General features: G+C 39.5%; 1 protein-coding gene across 1 annotated transcript in view; it reads left to right on the top strand.

The window, feature by feature from the left end:
* The window catches only part of slc16a2 (solute carrier family 16 member 2), a 23,284-nt gene extending 4,124 nt beyond the window's left edge, over window positions 1-19,160 (top strand). The window contains exons 2-7 of the mRNA XM_037675817.1: window positions 8,973-9,117; window positions 9,975-10,464; window positions 12,772-12,915; window positions 16,050-16,278; window positions 18,444-18,708; window positions 18,798-19,160. Of these exons, the coding sequence (XP_037531745.1) occupies window positions 8,973-9,117; window positions 9,975-10,464; window positions 12,772-12,915; window positions 16,050-16,278; window positions 18,444-18,694 (1,259 nt within the window). The 3' untranslated portion in view covers window positions 18,695-18,708; window positions 18,798-19,160. The remainder of the gene's footprint in view (window positions 1-8,972; window positions 9,118-9,974; window positions 10,465-12,771; window positions 12,916-16,049; window positions 16,279-18,443; window positions 18,709-18,797) is intronic.
* The last annotated feature ends 2,588 nt before the right edge of the window (window positions 19,161-21,748 follow it).

Genomic DNA, 21,748 nt, shown 5'->3' on the forward strand with positions numbered 1-21,748 from the left:
GTGTGTGTGTGTGTGTGTGTGTGTGTGTGTGTGTGTGTGTGTGTGTGGTGCAGCCTGGTCAGAGAAGAAGTGCGTCGTTAATCTGGCTTGTATTTTAGTTTATTGGCAGCGGTGTCCAAACTTTTTCATATGCGAGCCAAAACTATCCAGATGAAAGGAGTTGTGGGCCAGAAAAATGCAAATTGAACTCTCAACGTGAACAATATTTTAGAGGAAGGACAGAAGTTTACTGGTTTTGGTGGAGAAAGAGTTTTAAATTGTTGTAGATCCAAAACATTAAAAGCTTAATCTATTTTTTTCAATAGAAAATAAGTCGATTTATTTGATTTGTGGGGTCTATGTTTGTTGTTTTCTTGTGTTTGGAAAGTTCATTTTAGTATGATCTCAGCAACAAAGTGTAATATGAGGAAGTTTCCTTTTAAAAGGGGGTCGATTCAGATTCATAGAAGGTTTGATACAATTGATCAACTCGTATGTAGATGATACCACGTTATATTTATTTAAAAATGTCCAATTTCCCTCTTGATTATTTTATCAACCAATATTTAGATAAGTTTTATGACTCATTATCCAAAAGTCTCATTTCTTTTCTTTCTTTCTTTATTCATTCATTTAAAAGAAACAAAATAAAACAAGTTCATCAAAAAGAAAAAGAAAACATTGAATGAAAAGGGTGCAGAAAGAAAATAATAATCTTATAATATCTGCCCTTTATTTAAAATAATATAAATTAAGTACAAAACAAACAACAACCTACGCTTGAACAACCTCCAAAGTGAAAACAAAAATTTTAGGCATCCATCACTTGGCACCATACCTTCTCAAAAACTTTACCTTAATCATCTTTTTAAACATATAAATTGTTTTAGACATTTTTATGTTGATATCGACGCAATTCCACAATCCTATTCCCGGAATCAACGCAGCTCCTTCAGACTAGTTCTAAATGGAGGTTTTACAAACATTTCCATTCCCTTGAGGTTATAATGACTCTTTTTAAACAAATTTTAATTGAATATTTGGGGGTACTATTTTTATGAGCTTTATACATGACTTGTAAAATACTATATTCAACCAAATCGTATAATTTTAATCATGTCAACTGATGAAATAATATATTTGTTGCGTGACCATAGCACTTCTTACTAATAATTCTTATAGCTCTTTTTTGTAAAATGAAAATGGGGTTTGTAATTGTTTTGCATGCTTTTCCCAAAACTTCAATAAGGAACAATCATTGCATTATACAATATATACAAAGCTTTTTATACATGTATTTCTGGTAGAACTCAGTAAAGGTTTTTGATGCTTTGTACCATGAAGTGAAAACAAAAAGTATTATAGCCAAAGGTTTGTATTTTGTTTAATATTGCTCATTTTGAGAAGATTGTTTTTCACCTGTTTTGCTGTTAAACCTAAAAATTATATAAAAGAGAATTACCAACAAATGTGCGGAAAGTCTGCATCGACCTCTTCATCCTGCTGGTCAAAATGATACCGTTCTTAAACTGCAGCTGTGGGCCGCACAAAATCACTCCATGGGCCGCAAATGGCCCTCGGGCCGCATTTTGGACGCCTGCGCTGTAAGGCAATCGGGAAATGCAGATGAGTCATTCTGCCAGGAGCGCATTCAAAATTTGCGTGAGGTCACAAAACTAACGAGAACCTAGAATGATTTTTATTTAAATTTTATCCAAGGGTGCAAATACACACCCTTTAGCTGGGAGAAGAAGAGAGTTCCTAATTGGAAAATCTCCGTCAGTAGTCGGATCTGTTTTTGTATTTATTAACGCTGGTGATTGTTCAAGAAGAGCAAGGATTCAGAGTTTCCAGGCTGCCGCGAGAACTTTTCCAGCCACTGGCACGTCGTTGCACTCTTGTGTTGAATTGCGTCTCTGCTGCCCGAGATCTCTGCAGCATCTCCGGGGCAGCTTCAAATCTCAAGTTGGCAGATTTTTAGAGCCCTGTAGATTTTTGGCATTCCAGAGGGCAGGGGAATGGGTTCAGTTTGGATCAAAGACACGAGAGCCTCCACACACTTGATACATGCAGATAAGCAGAGACGTGTAGTTTATGGTACTTTGCCTAATATGGAATAATACGGGAAACAAAAAGAAATAGCTTTTGCTATAACAGGAGGAGAAACGCATGCAACAAATGCACACTTGACTACAGAGACGATTATATAGCTGAGGAAAGGAAGCACGTCATGTGGTATAATCTTTACAGCCTGTGTGCTGTGATGAAACCATTAGATGTAAACATATAGAAATAAAATGCTGTATGCGGCGCACTAAGCTTTAAGAGCTGAATAACCGCAGGTCGAGCATTTCTAGTTGTCAGAAGCAGCCGTTTGCGTGCACTGACGGTTCAGAGTGTGTGTTGGTGTGTAAACATCAAAAAGAGTTCCTGGGTAATTGGTGTGTGGCAACAAGAAAAACGAGTCGCTGAAGATGTCTGCTGTCCAAACGGGTTTGTGAGCCGAGACTGTTATAAGATGTTCCCTCTGCTCGTAACAGATGGTTCCCCGACTGTTTTCCTCAGTCTGTCTCCACATCCTGACCCAATGATCTGCACGTTGATCAGTTAGTGACATAACTGGTTCTCAAACAGGAAAGTACACTCAGGTCATGAAATGCTCTCATTTTTGTAGCGCAGATTTATCAGTTCACCACAGTTCATAATGTTTTTGCTTATTTTTTTTGTCTGCTTGTGTGTGTTTATATGTTTGCCAGTCAAAAAAAAAAAAATCTCATGAAACAACGGAGGACGTTTAATGAAATGTTCAGAATGCAGTCACTGGGTGCACATCTTGAACTGCTTACGTTAATGCTTCAGCTGTGCTGCAGTCATTCCAACATTGCAAAAAATGACAGTCAATAAAAAGCAGGTGTAAAAGACCAAAAGACTGGAGTTGAATGCCAACCGTGAATACCAAAAATAGCTTTGAATGTATTTGTGGTGTGGCGCGTGGTTTAGTAACTGTAAAAAGGTCAATTAGAGAATACAAGAGGAGCTAAAACATAGTTTATTTTACAGATATTGAGCCAAAGCTAATGTGGTAGTAGCTGGCACTCATCCCTAACATGTATTCTGACGTCTGGTGATATTTCATGATTCAACTTGGACATGAAGTAAGTAAACTTTATTTATGTCAAAGTTTCTGCACACAGGGTCCCAGTTACATCCAACAAAAGTATAAATTATATAGATAAAATCTCAGTGCTATACAGAATACAGGCTTTAAATGAAAGAAAAACAGTAAGAACAGGTGATAAAAGAACAGAAAGTAAAACATTTAACTAAAAGCTTGTCTGAATAAAAATGTCTGAAGCTGCTTTTTAGAGGAATCAACAGAGACATGAAGAGACAGGGGCGGGGCATTCCACAGTCTGGGGGCTACGGCCTGAAATGATAAGTCACCCCGAGTTTTAAACCGGGTCTTAGGGACCTTTAGAAGGTTCTGCACCTAAGACCAAAGGGTGCGGGCTGAAAAATCCACAAGGCAGTTGTTGATGTGCCTACACCTTTAGAAATGCATGACCTTTAATTGATCTATTTTAACACTCCAATAACTTAATTTATAGCTAAGCAACAATTTACAAATAAATCATCCATCCATCTATTATCTTTACCTGCGTCATCCTTTTGGGGTTACAGGGGTCACTGGTGCCTATATCCAGCAGTCGCTGTGCAAAAGGCGGGGTACACCCTGGACAGGTCTCCAGCCCATCACAGGGACACACAGAGACAAACGAGACAAACAGCCATTCACTCTCTCACTCACACCTAGGGACAATTTAGAGTTACCAATCAGCCTAACATGCATGTTTTTAGTCTGTGGGAAGAAACCGGAGTACCTGGAGAAAACCCACACATGCACGGAGAGAACATGCAAACTCCACCCAGAAAGGCCCCCGGCCGGGATTCGATCCGGTGACCTCCACGCTGAGAGGCGGCGGCTCTACCAACCGCGCCACCGTGCTGCACAACGAAAAGTGAATGTGAACATGGAACATTTAGTTTTATGACGTGAAAAAGAAAAGCAGGAGTAATGGATTTCCAGCCTGAAGGAGCATAAGAGGAGAAGATGAGTTCAACAATTGTTCAAATGAAATTTTCAAACCTTGGCTTTCAGGCTCAAAAACACCATGCCATTAATAATTGCTCTTTTTCTTGGTAAAAAAAAAAAAGGGGGTTGCTACACTCTAACAGCACATTATGGCAGTAGCTAAAGCTTCCTCTGTTTTGTTTGTTGGTACATTAACAATCATTAAATTGGCTAAAATATTTTTACTAAGTTAGTTTCATTACTTCATCGTATTGGGACTGTTAGTACCTGTAGTTTTCTACAAAAATAACATGTACGTCATGTATGTTCCAGCTCTGCCACCTGCTAGTGGCTTTTTATTGTGTCTTGAGGAAATTGCTTCCTATATCAAGCCTTTGGGCCCCTAAATCCTTGTTTCCATTAATAGGGGTAAATATGTATGCGTATTGTTTTCTTTTACACTGAGAACCCCAGACAGTGCCAACAACAATCCGGTACATTGTTTCTTGAAGGGAAAAAAAGTTTCCTCTCGAGTTTGTCTTGGCCCCAAACAGTGTCGTCAGTGAGCTTTTAGACAATGATTGTTTTGCTACCTTGGGCTTGAAATTAAACAGTGATTAGGAGTTTAAAGCGGATAATATTGTTTTATAGGCCCCGCAGTAGCATTTATCAGAATAAGGTTGTGTTGGCACAACTCGATGGAATCAAAACAAAGTCGGCAACAACTCCTCTTTCCAGTAACAGAGTGTATTATCCTGTTTTATTCGCTGATCACACTTTGAACTGTTTCCTGTAAAACGTACGCTCTGCTTTACAAATTGAGTAAATGAAAAGTTGCTAATTCAAAGGTACAACGTCATGAAAAACAATAAAAAAAAAAAAAGCTTCACAAAGTTAAAAAGCAAAATTAGCTTTTTGCCTCATCTTGATGATTAATGTGCCGACAAACTAAATTGTTGCAAGCAAAATTTATATTCATTCAACCTTTATTTATACAGGTTAGTCCCATTGAGTCATGAGGACTCATTTTCAAGAGAGACCCGTTTTAGACAAACCACCGATAAGGTACACACAACAATAAACAGCCAATAAAATGCATATAAAATAAAAAGTAAATAGAAGTAGTGATATAAAACAAAATAAAATCAAACTAATATGAAACGAGTTAAAATACTAAAAACAGGGACGTCTGCATTGATTTTTGATTGTTTAAAATCCCTTAGAGCAGGGGTGTCCAGTCTTGGTCCTGGAAGGCTACTGTCACGTTTTAGAGGCTTCTCTGCTCCAACACACCTGATCTGAACAAATGGGTGATTAATAGCCTTCTGAAAAACATGACGAGGTAATTGAACCAATAAATCAAGTGTGTTGGAGCAGGAAAACAAGTAAAACATGCAGAAAAGTGGCCCCCCAGGACCAGGATTGGACACCCCTGCCTTAAAGAGATCAAAGTTGACAGCTTCAGACCTTTTTGCAAGGTGCTCCAGGTTACAGGAGCCGAGTAAGAGAAGGTCGTTTTGCTGAGTTCAGTCTGCACAGAGGGAACACTGCAGGTAATGATGTCTTGAGAGTGCACACATTTTTGGGGGGAAATTAGCTGTTCCTCTTCCTCCTGGACCAAATCTGCCGCTGCTGTTGCCGCTTCAACATTCGAAATTTCCTCCATTTTCTCAACCGCACTGTCTCTTTCACTTCTTGTTACAGACTGGATGGGGTGGAGTCACGTGACTACAGATTGCACGTAGCGCAGCGTCTTAAAGGGACATGAGCATAGCTTAGCTATACATAGCCCAAAGACAAAACGACTTTTCTGAAAATACTGACATGGGCAAAATGACGTCGATCACTGTTATAAATTTCGGTGTCGGTAAATTTTCGGTCTATTGCCCAGCCCTAAACTCAACAGGAGCAACATTCGTAGATAAGATGGAAGGAAGGAAGAACTGCTGGTACCAATTTCCTGTTTGAAAGCAACATCCCTTTGGTTTTGTCAGCATTTAGCACCAGTTTGAGACAGAACAAGTCTGACTGGATTATGTCAAATGTAGATTGTAAAAGCTGTAAAACCTTAGCAACTGTTTTAGCACGACAATAAACAACGGTATCGTCGGCATAGAAATGCAAGGATGCATCTGGAATGTTCCGACCTGCATTACTTATGTAGATTGTAAAGAGAGTGGGTCCTAAGACCGAACCTTGTGGTACACCATTGTTGACAGTTAAATAATAATAATAAGTACCATTGTGTTGGTATGAAACATGTGCAGCTGTCATGTATCACATGCTTTTGTTTACTTACGGAAATAGCCGATGTGACTAAAAAAAGCTCTGCAATACCAATGTTCATGGAGCATTTAGGATAGAAAAGTCTGTCAACTTTGATGCATTCGTACATACTTAGGCTCAGTTTTGCTGAGTAAAGTGTGCAGACATAAGTGCTTTGTTTACATTGAGTGTGTACCTGCATTTCAGAATTATATATCAATATATCTGGAAAACTACCACGGTCATATTTTTCAAAATGCATCTTCTGAGAAACATTTATTTTATGTTTAATATACCGTAGTTTGCAGCAGGTACCTTTTAAAAAAGACAGTTTATACTCTTGCATCAAACTGAAAATTGACACCTTAACCTTATTTTTTTAAGTCTACAAATACTTTGTTCTTCACTTGATTGCAAACAGGTTTGGCCTTATTTATTTGTCTTACTTATTTTGTCGTTGGAATACATCAAAAATGTTTCTAAATGGATCAGAGCACTCTGGGCACAGAGATGACTCAGTTTGTGCGCTCTTACAGCAGTTGAGGTTGATTTGTTTGGCACGTAAAATACTCTTGAAAAGACAGCTGTGCGTCTGCCTAGATTACATACCGGTAGATCAAAGAAGTCACATTTGTGTGTGCATGCAAATAAATCACGTTCAGATTATTTGGTCGTTCTGTGTTTTTGGAGAACACGGCAAAAGCAGCTTCACCTAAAAAAAAAAGGAGAAATTTACACAAGTCACAAGATGTTAAGAGCTCTGTAGGAACTTGTTGTCTACGAGCATTTTAATATAAAGAAAAGAAGCTTGTTAAACCAACTACACACACACCTCTTCCTTTTGCTCCTCCTGTCCACTTCACTGCATTCTTTCCCTCAATGTTTTGACCTCTCTAATGAGAGCGTTGCTCTCTTTTCCCAGACCTTTTGCCTGTGCTTGAGTGGGATGTTGTTGTGTTGAGAGTCTAATGGGATTACTGAAGTCAACCAAAACAAATGAGCCGTTGATTCGAAGTTCAAGAGCACACCGCGCTGATCACCCGTTAAGCTTCACGTTCAAATCTGCGTCTCTCTTTTTAAAAGGATAAACGGAGACCGCCGCCACAATGACTGAAACCTGTGTTTATTTTCCAAACAATAAGTGTTGATGGTCGTGCTCATTTAAGTTGCATCAAGTGAAGTTGAATTTATGGACATATCAGCAGAAGCTAAAACAACATTAGTAGCAGAAGCTTTTAAGGATGTTGGCATACGTTGTGATGTTAGGCAGCTCCTCAGAACCGTGTTTGCTGTAACCAGCAGTGACTGCTCATAAAATCACACGGCTTCACCGAGCACAATTCTGTTTGTAGAACTGGGCTGTTAACTAATTTATGGTGCGTTTATATTGATCTGGGTGCCTGTGGACTCCTGTAGACACTTACCTATTAGGTTCAGATTCTTCTTAGTGAATTTGCCCCCCACTTATTCTATGAAACAGCTGCAAGCAGAGATGAGATCATTAACTGTCCGGTTAAAAAAAGCAGGTTGTTTCAACATTTTCAGAATCTAAAGCCAAAGTCTGCAGGAAATAGTTCACAAAGACGATCTGTAGATCATCACAGGAGTGGTTGATGAGCAGATGTGTACTTGCAATGTGCAGAATTTTTAAATCTAGCTCGACAACAATGCCTTTGCTGAGCTGCAGTGCTCGTGTTGCAGAGTGTGTGTGATTGTGTGTATCCAGAGCTTTCTACTCGAACCGTTGGAGGAGTGCGAGCCACAGCCAGGACACCACAACACAGACATGAAAGCTACCTTTGCTCCCCCTGAGACCACACTGAAGCACATTTGTTTGTCCTACAGGGTACACTGTGGCCCTATTTGTCTCGTTATACTTCAACACTCTAAATACTCAAATACAGCCCCCTCAAAACATCCACTTTATTCTTCCTCTTGTTCTGCTTGTATACATTTAAAAAAGCTCTTGACCTCATTTCTTTTTGTATGACAGTGAAGCATTTGTTGTCTCGGTTAAGTACTGCCTGCAAGCTGAAGTGCAAGAGTCGACATGAGGCGTGGGTCTCCCCCTTTAGCCGCTGCTCCCACCAGGATCACAAGCGGCGCATGTGCAAACAGCTAATAAACAGAAAAATGTAGGTCACATAGATGGATTTGAATACACGTACAGGAACAAACAAAGGGCCACTGATGTCTTGATTTTATGCAACAACAGCCACAGGCAAAAAAAAAAAAAAAAAAGATTAATTTTGCATGAGTTTCAATTTCTACTCCCCCCCCCACCACTTCATTTCAATAAGGCATTCAAACACCAGACTTGCTTTTATTAGTTATGAAGCTGTTTTATGGAATTATTTTTGACTCTATATGGCATGAATGGATGTTATTGCAAAATGTTTTGCCCCCTTATATCCACAGAATATATATTCAATTTTTGTTGTTGTTGTTCTATAGACTCAGCTTTTCGCTGGCCTTTATTTGTAATGTATATTTCCAGTTGATTGACAGCATTCAGTGTATTTCATGTTGCAAGAACTCCGATCTTTGTTCTGTACACAAATGGTTTCTTATTTACTTTAGGGGATTGCCACAACAGTTTCCACATGTTTTTTTTTTTTTGATACATTTTTTTTTTTTTTTTCTGCCTTCTTTGCAGCCTGGGTGGGGGCCCTGGCCATGGGCATGATCTTCCTCTGCTCCCCTGTGGTCAGCATGTTCACTGACCACTTCGGCTGTAGGAAGACGGCCGTCAGCGGGGCGGCGCTGGCTTTTATAGGACTGCTCAGTACATCATTTGCAAAGTAAGACACTTTGGCTAAAGACATTGCAAAAACAGCGCTCCAGTAGAAATTAATTTATTAAATTTAAAGTTAAGTTAAAGTAATTTCAGCTTTATATAATGAAATCGCTTTTCTCTTGGCCATAAGTGGAAAAGAAACAGAAAGACAAAAAAACAAAAGAAGGAAAGGAATTTGATGCAAAGATGAGTCTAAAACCCCTCAAACTAATAGTTCGGCTCTTTTGAAGCGAGCTTTAGTGAAAAGATAATAAACAATATCTTTTTGTAGATTGCTCTTAACAAGCTCAGGTTGAAGCAATACTGACTGAACTGAGGAGCTGAAGGCTAGTCCAAGTGGGGCCAAGACCAAAGTAAATTGCTGCCACCATAAAAAACATTGTAGCCATACTCCAAAAGACTTATGTACTTTTTAACTTTAATGACTTTTTATAATTGTTTATTGTGGTTGCTGTTGTCCATTGTTGTCATCTTTCTTTGTTGAAATCAGGTCTCTCTTGTAAATGAGTCCTCGAGGCTCAATGAGATTTACCTGTCTAAATAAAGGTTGATGGATCAAATCTTTAACAATTTATTCAAAGTGAGGAAGGTATATTCAGCCACATTAAAAGCGCTACGAACTAACTTTCTCTGTCATTTGAAAACAAGCAAAACGGCTGTAAATTACTAAACTAAATTCTTTAATAATGGTGAAATAGCTTAATTTTAGTCTAGTTACGTGAAACGGTTGAAATCAAGCTGGTAATTTTTGCAATAATTTTCCAGTAATAGTGATGCAACAACAAACCAACTGGTTTCTATAGTCAATAAACAACTGTGTATTTTCTGGTCTTACATTTTGAAATGTCCCTTTTTTTGCAGGTCTTTGGTCCTTCGCTACTTCACATATGGGATAGTGTTTGGTTGCGGCTCCTCGTTTGCCTTCCAGCCCTCGTTGGTAATCCTCGGGCACTACTTCCGGCAGCGCCTGGGCCTGGCCAATGGCGTGGTGACGGCCGGGGCCAGCCTCTTCACCATAGGCCTGCCGGTCTTTCTGGACAAAGTCCGCGAGCCTCTGGGTCTCAGCGGAACCTTCCAGATTCTCAGCCTCTTTATGCTGGTCCAGGCCCTGCTTGCCTTGACATTCAAACCTTTGCTTCCCGCTGGTGGAGGCATGGGCCCACCAGGCATGGGGCCTGGTCCTGCTGAATCCCGAACCCAGGCTACAGGGAGCACGAGTAAATGGAGCAAGGCCATGACCAGGGTTAGGAAGTACTTCAACCTGCGTGTGTTTCACATTGTGACGTACCGGGTGTGGGCGTTCGGAGTAGCAACAGCCATGTTGGGATACTTTGTTCCCTATATCCACCTGGTAAGAACATCTGACTGTTTTTTGTTTTGTTTTTGTTCTTCGTCAATAAGTTTAAGAAACCTCTTTGTATATAAAGTTTCAAGATGCATTATTTTTAATTCTATTCGTTGTACAAAATCAGCTTAAAATTCTAATTGAAGTGTACAAATATAAATCAGAGATGAGGCATAGAATCAGTACTTTGGGTACCATGTTAAGAAGGACAGATTTGGTTTGCTTGTTTCAGCTACAGTAGTCCCCCACTTATCGCAAGTGTTACGTGCCAGACACGCGATAGGTGAAAATCCGCATACTAGGGACCTTATATTTATTTTAGTATTTATATATATATATATGTATGTATATGTATATATGTATATATGTGTATATATATATATATATATATATATATATATATATATATATATATATTAAGGCTTTATAAACCCTTCCCACACGCTTGCAATGTTTTTAACAATATTCTAAACTTGCTAAATGCTTTAAAAGAGCACAGTGAAAGAGAGCAGACAGACTGATACTACAGTTACTTAGCCAGGCATGGGGGTGGACTGGCCATCATGAGCACCGGTACATTTCCCGGTGGCCTGGCCCGCTCAGTGATCACCAAGGGGCTGGACCAAAGGCTCAGTTGGAATCACACTTGATTATTTTAAACAAATAATCCATGCCGCTCACTCTGGTATCCGCACAACAAGTTATGCACCTGCCTGTTGTGCACCTGCCTGTTGTGTGTCTCTACTCTGCTGTGACAGACAGCCTCAGAAAGAGAAAGGAGGGGTGGGGTCTGTCTTTCCCCATCGCTACTGCTCAAGGATCTTCAGTGAGGCGGATACCTGAGTGAGCAGTATGGATTGTTCATTTAAAATAATCAAGCGCGACCCAAACTGAACCTTTGGTCCAGCCCCTTGGCGATCCCTGAGCGGGCCAGGCCACCAGGAAATGTCCTGGTACTCCCAATGGCCAGTCCGCCCCTCAGCACATTGCTCTGGTTGATCGCCTTCCATCAATCAGCCGATTGTGTGTCGTGTAAAATCTTATGTTGAAAAACTGTGAAAGAATGAGTCCACAAAAGTCGAACCGCAAAGTATCGACGGACTACTGTACATGACATGGTTTGCTTGAATAGGTGCTATGTTTGTACTTTTCTAAGCGTTTTCCTATAGCACATATCTATGCTTTAGGATTTAAAAGTATTCATTAAAGGGAAAAAAAGTAAAACTTATAAAGATAAATATTAAAAAAATATTCAATACAAAAACAAAAAAAGATAATACAAAATACAAAAAAAAAATACAAAAAAAGATAAATATAGTTACTATTTTTGGAATAGTATACTGCTTGATTTGTTAAACCATGTTACCATACATTTATAAATTCTTGACTCTTTTTTTTCCCAGACATCACAGATTTGTTTTATTTCTCTCGTTCCCATGATGTAGCTTAGATTTCCAGCTGACTTCCAGTGCCATGTTTTTTTTTCTCATTAATAGAACATGACATTATTTTTCATTAAAGATAATTATTTTCTTCTTCAACTGACCTTTAATAATGTAATGATGAAAGAAGTCCAGTCATTCTGTCAAACAGATCCACAATTCCGCCTTTTGTAATTGGTAGAAAATTCAAGTTTTGCACAAAGTTCACTTGACATATGAGTGACACTGAAGTGGGATAGTTCAGAATAAGAATGAAGACAGCTGGAACACTGAGTTGTGAAGTTGATTTCTCTCCATCCAGATGTCAGCTGTTCCAGCTCCGGCCTCCCTCTGGCCAGCCTGTTGTTTCAGGCCCGAGTCCAGATGTAAACACAGCCCCGGCCTTTGTATCGGCTCCACCACCTCAGGAAACTTCTCCTGTATGGCCTCTCCGTATCCCCAAACATGCTTATCTTATAGCCACTGATGGATGTAGAGCTCTTCAAAGCAGAGCAAATATTTCACAAGAACTAGGTGGTTCAGGAAAGACTTCAGAGGGCGGTCTTATGTTTTGGGTCTGGTTTGAGGGGGTGGTGGCTAAAGGGAACGGGAGAATCTGATCTATACGCGTTGGGTCTTCCTGTCCTGCGGCTCCAAAGGCCTGTTGATGAAGACATGTCAATGTTGTTGTACGCCCTTGATTTAGGGTTCTGGGTGAACAGTTCCTCCTTTCAACCACATTGATTTTGCAGGTGTGGAGCAGAAAAAATGTTGAAAAGTAGCCGATCAAAACATCACGTGGCAAAGCCACGTTGTCCACCTTTACAAAAATAAGCACTTTGAATTTGCTTTTGCTTTACTGTTTTTGTACAACTGTTGTTTTGCATTTCAGATGAACTTTGTGAAGGAGACGTTCGGAGAACTTCAAAAGGAGTGGGTGCTGCTGGTTTGCATTGGAGCTTCGTCTGGCGTTGGACGCCTTGCTTTTGGGAAAATTGGTGACCTCATTCCTGGTTTGCAGAAGATCTACATGCAGGTGAGGGAATGACAAATACTTTGCTTGTGACAGGTCAGATTTTTTTCCCCCCAATGGCTGGCCTATTTTTTGCAACAAAAAAAAATGTCATTGTGCGATTTTTTTCATTCATGTCCTAGACCAGTTGTTTCCCAAATCAGTGGTTCCCAACCCTGGTCCCTGAGGAACACCATCTTGCATGTTTTAGTTGTTTCCTCTTTGACACACCTGATCTGAATGAATGGGTGAGCAACAGGCTTCTGCAGAAATTGATGAAGTAATTCAATCACTGAATCAGGTGGGTTCGTGCAGGGAAACAACTAAAACATGCAGGAAAGTGTTCCTCGAGGATCAGGGTTGGGGTCCACTGCCCTAAGTTGTGCTCTGAACCTCACTTTAGGTCATGAAGCATCAAGTGAGATGAAGATCTTCACAAATCCCAAAAGATATATAAAAACAGGTTTCTCATGGTATATTTTCACCATGATTGGTACAGAGAATAGATACAATATTCATAAATTATTAAAAACAGTGTAGTAGTGGGTAAAGCTGTTTGTTGTCATTATGTTGATATTGTTTAATAGGATTATTATAAACATTTAAGTGTTACAGTTTGAGACTGTTGTGCTCTGGTCTCAAGTAGAGGTTTGGGTTTCCTATAAGTGACTTTTTGACTGATCAGGATTTGTCTTCTTTAAGTTGGTCCAAAATGCTGCTGCCAGAGTCTTAACTGGAGTTGGTGGGAGAGATCATATCTCTCCAGTTTTGGCTTCTCTCCACTGGCTCCCTGTCAAGTTCAGAATTGAAGTCAAAATCTTACTTCTAACCTACAAAGCTCTCAACAACCTAGCTCCATCTTATATTGCAGATCTTATTGTTCCATATTTTTCTAAAAGAGAACTTCGCTCTCAGACTGCAGGCTTACTTGCGGTTCCTAGAGTTTCCAAAAGCAGAATGGGAGGAAGATATTTCAGTTCTCAGGCTGCTTGTGGAACCAACTTCCAGTTTCTGTCCATAAGGCTCACTCATTGTCCAGTTTTAAGACTGGTCTTAAGACTTTCCTTTCTGATAAATCCTATAGTTAGGGTTGGCTTGTTATGCTGTCAAAGGCTTAGACTACTGGAGGACAAATTAACCTTGTTTCCTTAAATTAATTGTTAGAATAGAATATTTTTCATTTGATAATATTACTATCTTTACATGATTCTCGACCTGCCATTGTGTATCTGTTCCTCCTTCCTGTTCCTCTCAAACTCAGCCAGACGAAGCAGATGGCCGCTTGTGGTTCTGCTAAAGGTTTCTTCTTCACGAGGGAGTTTTTCCTTTCCACTGTTGCCTTCATGCTTGCTCAAGATGAGAGTCTGCGATGAAGCTAAACTCAAAGCAGTCTGCTCCTCAAATAAATAACGTCATTAAATTACTTTTAATGTTTATGGATGTTTCTGTTCAGTGCCCTGAGATGGCTTCTGTTGTGACTTGGCGCTATATAAATAAACTGAATTGAATTCATCTTTGTTGCTTTAAGTCAGCGTGAAAGCATGCGTTATTTCAAAATTATTTTTTCTATTTTAAAAATGGAACATCATAAGTATATATTTTTTTCTGACTGCCTTGCAGAAGAACTAAAGTGACCATATACAGTGTGTGGAATTGATTTGATGTTTCTAGATGTGTCCTGGAAGGAAATGGAGCGTTGCAGGATTGGACTTAATATGAGCAGATTTTATGTCTTCAATGACTTGAATATGTATTAATAACAATAAAAAAACTTTGATCCCTTGCACTTAAATAATGTTTTTTTGCAGAAGCATAATATCCAATACCAGGGATCTTCAACTAAATTTGCTCAAGGGCCAGATTGTTTCTAAGCGGTGTCTGACTAAATTTGTTCTAAAAGGGAAAGTTTTGTAGATGTGTAAACGTTGTGGTGGTTGTCAAATACAAATCTAAGATTTATCTGAGACTATCAAAGACAAAACAAAGTCTGGATTTGAACTTATGTCATCTCACCATTTTCTGCCTGCCGAGCCGACCGGCCACAAATTTTCAAAACACTAAACTGTCCGACCTCCTGCTGCTTTATTTGAGTGTCTGAGTCTGGCTCTGATCACATGCACTGAGTGAGCGCTCTGATAGGCTAAGGCATGATCATATTTATCCTTTTCTAAGCTTGTAGTAGAACTGCTTCATAGATCATCTAGTTATTATTATTTTTTTATTGGTTTGCAGGCTGGATTGACTACCACAGCTTTAATTTGATCCGTGTGTATACTGATATTTTCCTTAGTGATGAGAGGATTTTATTTCAAACTAATCACGATCATTAAACATGATTTACGTGTTAATCTCTCACAAACATATTGTTCCAGGATGAAAATCAGCTTTACTGTAGCCAAAAGATTATGTGGCTGATTATTGGCGCTTATTGTCCACTTCTAGTTTCACTCACGTGAAACTGGGTGACTTGTTCAAACAGCCTGTTCTTGTTATAAAAAAAACATAAAATCGTGAATAACTTTAGTGTTTCTTTGCGGTATTATTATTGTTACTAGTAGTAGTATTTATGCCTGGTTAAATAAAGGTGAAATTTAAAAAAGTATTAGCCATTTGGATTATGTATATGTTTGCAGTGTAGAAAATTGTTTTTTATATAAATGGAAAGCCTTCTGTCTTCATCTACCACTCAGATGTCGTAAGAGTTATTTCTTGTGAAGGCTTTTAGCTCATGGAGACGCCCCCCCCCCCTTCACAGTTCATAGTTTGGAGCTTATTGTAATTGGAAGATATTAGACGACTGGATATTTGAGCTCAAAGCACTGATATAAATACCACCCATCCTTTAGATGTGATTTGAATGTATCATATTCCAGTTTTATATTTCTTTATCTTTGACTCACAACTTGTACATCGTCAGCCATGGGGGTGGTGGGACGAGGACTAATCCACACAGCTTTTGGAATCATTTAGGCCACACACATGTATTACATTGTCGATTTGAATTAGATTTAGTTTGGCACTGAAAACGTCTGTGTGAACCCGGCTCACTGACTCTGTGCGGTGATTCTATTACAATAAATGAGATTAAACATAGTGAGTGATACTCCAAGAAAAGAGACGTTCCAGATGTTGAACATATGTTCTTCCTTCTGCTACAGGTGGTGTCCTTCATAGCTCTGGGTCTGATGTCCATATTGATTCCTCAGTGCTCGGCGTTTGAAGGTCTTGTGGCTGTGTGTGTGTTCTTGGGGCTTTGTGACGGATGCTTCCTCACCATGATGGCTCCCATCGCTTTTGAGCTGGTCGGGCCCATGCAGGCGTCGCAGGCTATAGGTTACCTTCTAGGCCTCATGGCTGTCCCTATGACTGCAGGTCCACCCATCGCCGGTAAGAATCACTTTGTTTTAATTTAATTTATTTAGATGATTGACAAACACACACACCAAAGCTTATGGATAATGACAGAACAGTAGAAAAGGGAAGAAAATGCGTTGACAGTAAAATCAGAGCGTCGGATCAATACACATCAGGATATTGGCGACTGCGTTTAAAGACGTTTGGGCTTGTGGCCAACTGCGTCTGTCTCCAGGGATTTGTGTTCAGGAAAACAGCACATATGAGGCCAGAAGTCACCACTCAGCTCCCATCAGAAGAGCTGCTTTTATCTTTGTCTCTCAAATAACAACCACAGAACACCAATTTGATGATTCAGACTTCGTTCAGCTCTCTCTTACCATAGATACAGTACCTGAATACCTTTTTGTTTAATTACACATCACTCTTTTTCTTCTTTCAAGCCTTTACAACCTCAACAAACACAGTAAATCTCTTAGAATCAAAATATTGTGTTTAACCTAGGCTCCTGTGTAAAGTACAGCACACAATACATTTAGTATAAAAAATTTTTTCAATAGTCTATTATTTTTATTACAAAAACTGCATTTTGCACAAAACACAAATAAATTGCTGTTTGAAGAGGAGCGCTCACTCCCTGCAGAGAATGTGTGGAAAATTTTCAAACAAAAAAAACATGCAAGAAAAAAGTCAAAATATCTCATAACAGTGAAACGTCTAAGGAAAATGATTGAAGAGATTGGAAATGCTTTATTGATTTGAAAGTTGCTTTCAAAGTAAAGAAAGTTCTTCAAATTGTTGTAGGAAATAAAAGCAACACAAATCAGTAAAAACTTGACTGTTAAAACTTTTTAAAGCCTTTAAACTAGCTGGGAACAAGTAAACTATAGAAATCACATTTCCTGTGAAAGTGCAGTGTGAATGCTTATTGCAGAAGAACTTGCTGAAAAACTTCTGAAATAGCAAAAAAAACATGCTGTAATATAGCTGAAATGAAAGAACAAGCATAAATTAACAGAAGAAAGCAGAAAGATCACATATTTGCTGAATTAGGTTTGAATAAGAAATGAGCACAAAAATTAGGAAATCAGCTAAAAAAAGCTAAAATTATCATAAAACATCTAAAAAGTAGCAGAAAAGGCAGAAAGAAGCTTAACTTACGAGAAAGAAGTGGAAAGAGCTGAAATGAGCTAAAAAATGTGGAATTAGTTGAAAAATCTAAAATGTGCACAAAAACAGCTAAACGGTAGCTGAAAAAGAAAAATCTGAAAAAAGCTGAAAGGAGCTAAACAAGCTGAAATTAGCAGAAAGAAGTTAATTATGCTGAAAGTAGCAGAAATAATCAAGAAAAACTTGAATTTGTCTGAAAACAGCTGAAATTAGCTAAAAAAATCTAAAAAGCTAGCTGAAATGGTAGAACAAGCTGAAATTAGCAGAAGAAAGCAGAAAGAACACATTTGCCGTTAGGCTGAAAGAAACAGAAATTAACACAAAAAGTAGAAATAATCTGATAAATGCTGAAATTAGCAAAAACAAGGGAAAAGTAGCTAAAAAAAATTCAGAAAGAAACTGAAATTACAGGAAGTGGAGAGAGCACATTTTTGCTAAATTAGGCTGAAACTAGTTGAAATGAGTGTGAAAAATGTGGAATTTGCTGAAAAGGCTTAAATTAGCATAAAACAGCTAGCATAAAATAGTAGCAGAAATAGTATTAAAAGCTGAAACTTGCATAAATAAGCTGAAAGGAGCAAAATGACTAAAAACAGCTGAAAATGAGCTGAAAGTAGCTGAAAAAAGTTTACATTTGCACAAGGAAGCTGAAAGAAGCTGAACCAGAACAAACTGTGAAAGGAGCAGTAACATGTTTAAACAGATCTAAAGATTTGAAGGATGTAAAATGAGCTCAATTCATTTTCTATGAGGAAAAAAATGGCAGAGAAGGCTAAATATTTCAAAAAGCTAAAGTTGCACCAATACCAAAAGTCATAGCAGGATTGTCCTGAAAGAGCTGAATGTTTTGATTTATGATTTGTTGAAATAGTTAGAAAACTGCAAGACAAGAATTGTGCAGAAAAATGCATGGAAGAAAAATGGATAGTGTGAACGCTTCATAAACATTCACACAAAAATGTTGATGAGGCAACGTTTAAAGTTAACAAGACAGAAAAACATACAAATGTCCTCCTCTGACTCCACAGGTATTCTTCGTGATTTCTTTGGCAACTACACAGTTGCGTTCTCCCTGGCGGGGGTCCCTCCTATGATTGGGGGCGTGGTGCTGTTCTTTGTGCCCCTGATACACTGCCGGCTCCAGCGAGGCCAGGCGCCGCCTGAAGAGACGTCCACGACCTCCCACATGTTGCCCAGTGCCCCACCAGCAGGGGAACCCAAGAGCTGCTTCAACGGAGACCTCCTGCCCGGCTACACGGACGTAGAGACCCACATCTGAGTCACATCTTCAAGGTTTCTCCCAGCTCTTGTGTTTATGACTGTAATAAAACTGCCAGTTCATTGATTCATAAATATTCCGTTTCCCTTTGCTTATTTTGCAGGGATTCAACCCACCAGCACTTTTCTCATCCTTTGATTGCCTGTTTCTCTAACTGAAGCCTCAGCTGGAGGCTTCCTGTTGGCTTACTTTAAAATCTCTCATCCTTCCAAATCCCTGCCGGCTGTTTTGCTTTTTTTCACGCAAGGAGAAGACGAGAAGCGGGCTCTGACTAAAAGCTTCAGGTGCATCAGCGTTGGATGATGAGGAGGATAAGCACATGTTCTCAACTCGAAGCATTTTATGATGACACAAAGGAAAAAAAACTGAATGGCCATCTATATTTGCATCATTTATCTTTCTATCAGCTCTGAAGCTGTAAAAAAAAGGACTTTTTATTTTATTCTGTACACGAACACATTAAGATGAAGTGAGAAGTAGTAAAAGGTTAAGTAGAAAATTCTTTATCCAGTACCTCATACATTTAGGGTTTTAACACGTTTTGTTTAGTCTCTGTGTTTCCAATACCCAGTCCTATCTTCTTTAATATGCAGGAATGTCAACTTTCTTCTACTGCCTGTTCTTTATGCTGTGACAGCTACAAGAGAACCTTGCACATCTTTTGTAAATGTCACAGGAATTAATTATTCCTCCAACAGGTGTGCCGACCACACGACGACCTCAGCTCATCTACACAAGTTTTAGCTCCTGGTTCAATTCTGCACTCAGAGTCGGGGTCGGTGCGACTTTGATCTCTTTGCCTGCGGGGCAGACAGGTGTGGTTGTAGTCGCTGTTAATTTCACAGATGTTGCATCGTTCCACTTCTGTCTTCTCAGTTTTGATTAGACAAAGTTTAAAACAGGTGACCTTTTGCCGCCTGAATAAGTGGAAAGCTGATTGACGGTTATTCTGCAGAGCAACGCCACAGTATTCTTAGCCCTTTAATGCATTTGAAGCATTTTAAACCAGTCTACTTTGCCTGCTTTTATACAGCTCTGAAAATGGTTATCAGTGCACTTGTGCTTTGTGAACACCAGTTTTAAGAAACAGAATGGCTGTCGCTACAGTGCAAGCAGTTTTGGTCAAACCGCGGGAAAATAATTTTCATATTTATGTTGAAACTTTCTCTTTGTTTAAATGTGTGCAATGTTATGTGTCTGCATCTACATTTGGAAACAGTTTGAGATGTTTGGCCGCAACAAATTACTGAAGGTCGGTGAAGAACTGGTTAGCGGGAGTGCGCTGGTGAAGATTCTCAGTCGTCCAGGACATGGTAAATTCAACAAAGCTCAAGACGAAAAACAAACAAACTGGACTTTATTTGTAGCAGAAGACGTTTCGCGTCTCATCCGAGGAGCTTTCTCAACTCAAAGAACAGAGTGTGTGGGGTTCGCGTTATAAAGCTGAGGTAAGATACATGCGTATGCAGATTGCCCTTTCAATCCTCACAATATGGGTTTGTTAGGGTCTTTGTTCTGACTCACAGAGGAGCCACTCTGGTCACGTGGATGAAATTTCTGATAGGAGTGAAAATGGCTGGGTATCAGGCGTAAAGTTGCATTGTAGGTTTTAGAGAGTTGAAATCCGAGTCCTCCTCCTCTGTTTAAAGATGGTTTCTTTCTTTTTACATAAATAGGTTCCTTCACCCCCCTTCTCAAACCCTCTGTCTTCTTGGTCCAAAATGTGAACATTAGGGTCCTCAAATGATTGTAGGTATAGGTGAACCACAGAGTCTTGTCCTGAAGACCCTAACAAACCCCTATTGTGAGGAGTGAAAGGGCAATCTGCATATGTATCTAGCTTAGCTCAGCTTTATAACTCGAACCCCACACACTCTGTTCTTTGAGTTGAGAAAGCTCCTCGGATGAGAAGCGAAACGTCTTCTGTTGCAAATAAAGTCCAGTTGTTCTTTGTCTTAGAACTTTTTTGAATTGTTTAGAGGGGGTTTTAAGGAATCTGGGGAAAAAAAGGCAGTCAGTTCTTAAAGCTTTTTATCAACTTTGAGATGGTTTCACAGCTGAGTCAGAGCTTTGCTGGTCCCAGTATGCAGTTAGAATGTGAAGCAGGCAAATAAAGAAAGTGAAAGGGTGGCTGGGTTATGGGTGCTGAAAGCTCTGATGCACAGAAGGAGCGAAGGCTGGCCATGGGGTGCACCGAAGAGCTACTGTATCATTTCATGCAGTGGTTCCCAACCCTAGTCCTTGAGGGACACCATCCTGCATTTTTTAGTTTCTCTGCTCCTACACACCTGATTCAGTGGTTTAATTACTTCATTAAGTTTGGCAGAAGCCTGTTAGTCACCCTTTCATTCAAAGCAGGTGTTGGAGCAGAGGAAAACTAAAACAAGCAGGGTGGTGTTCCTCAGGGACAGGGTTGGGAACCACTGAAATGTAATGATAAGTCAGCTCCAAAAGACGGAACGCACATGAAATTCAAGTTCAATGTTTTAGAACAGAGTTGCCATGCCGACTTCTATCCTCCACTGAGACAATGAGCAGACGTGACAATCAAACCTGTCCTGTCTGATGAATCTGTTGCTCCAATCCTTGTTAATCTGAGTCAAACATGGCAGCAGGAGACAGTTTAGGTCCTTGTCATTCTGTGGTCCAGCTGGGAAACAAGAGGATGCTGCGGTGATAGCTCACCTTACTGTGACACGTCCTGCTTCAAACAGTGGCCTCTCTTAAAGCGGGACAGTTCTCCTTGTCGCTTCGCCAGAATGTAAATGAATGTTGGATATACTTAACAAAATGGACGGCACAGGACTCATAGTTTGATGGGTTTTGTTTATCTGAGAGCGACATTTGCAATATTAATCAGGATATTAGTGTATGTGAATTGATGATGGGGCAACAACCAAGCAGAGAGCTGCCAAAAGCCCCCACTGAGCCCCCTGTTCGATAATCCAGTCAATCTGCTGCTTTTTGAGGGACCACTCACTGTTCCGACAGTAATGAAACAAAAACTATTGTAGCCTCGTTGACCTTAAGAGAAGAGTCTGAGTTATTTATTCT

This window comes from Nematolebias whitei, chromosome 4 (assembly GCF_014905685.2).
Source record: "Nematolebias whitei isolate Nwh7 chromosome 4, NemWhi1, whole genome shotgun sequence".
NCBI classification, from domain to species: Eukaryota; Metazoa; Chordata; class Actinopteri; order Cyprinodontiformes; family Rivulidae; genus Nematolebias; species Nematolebias whitei.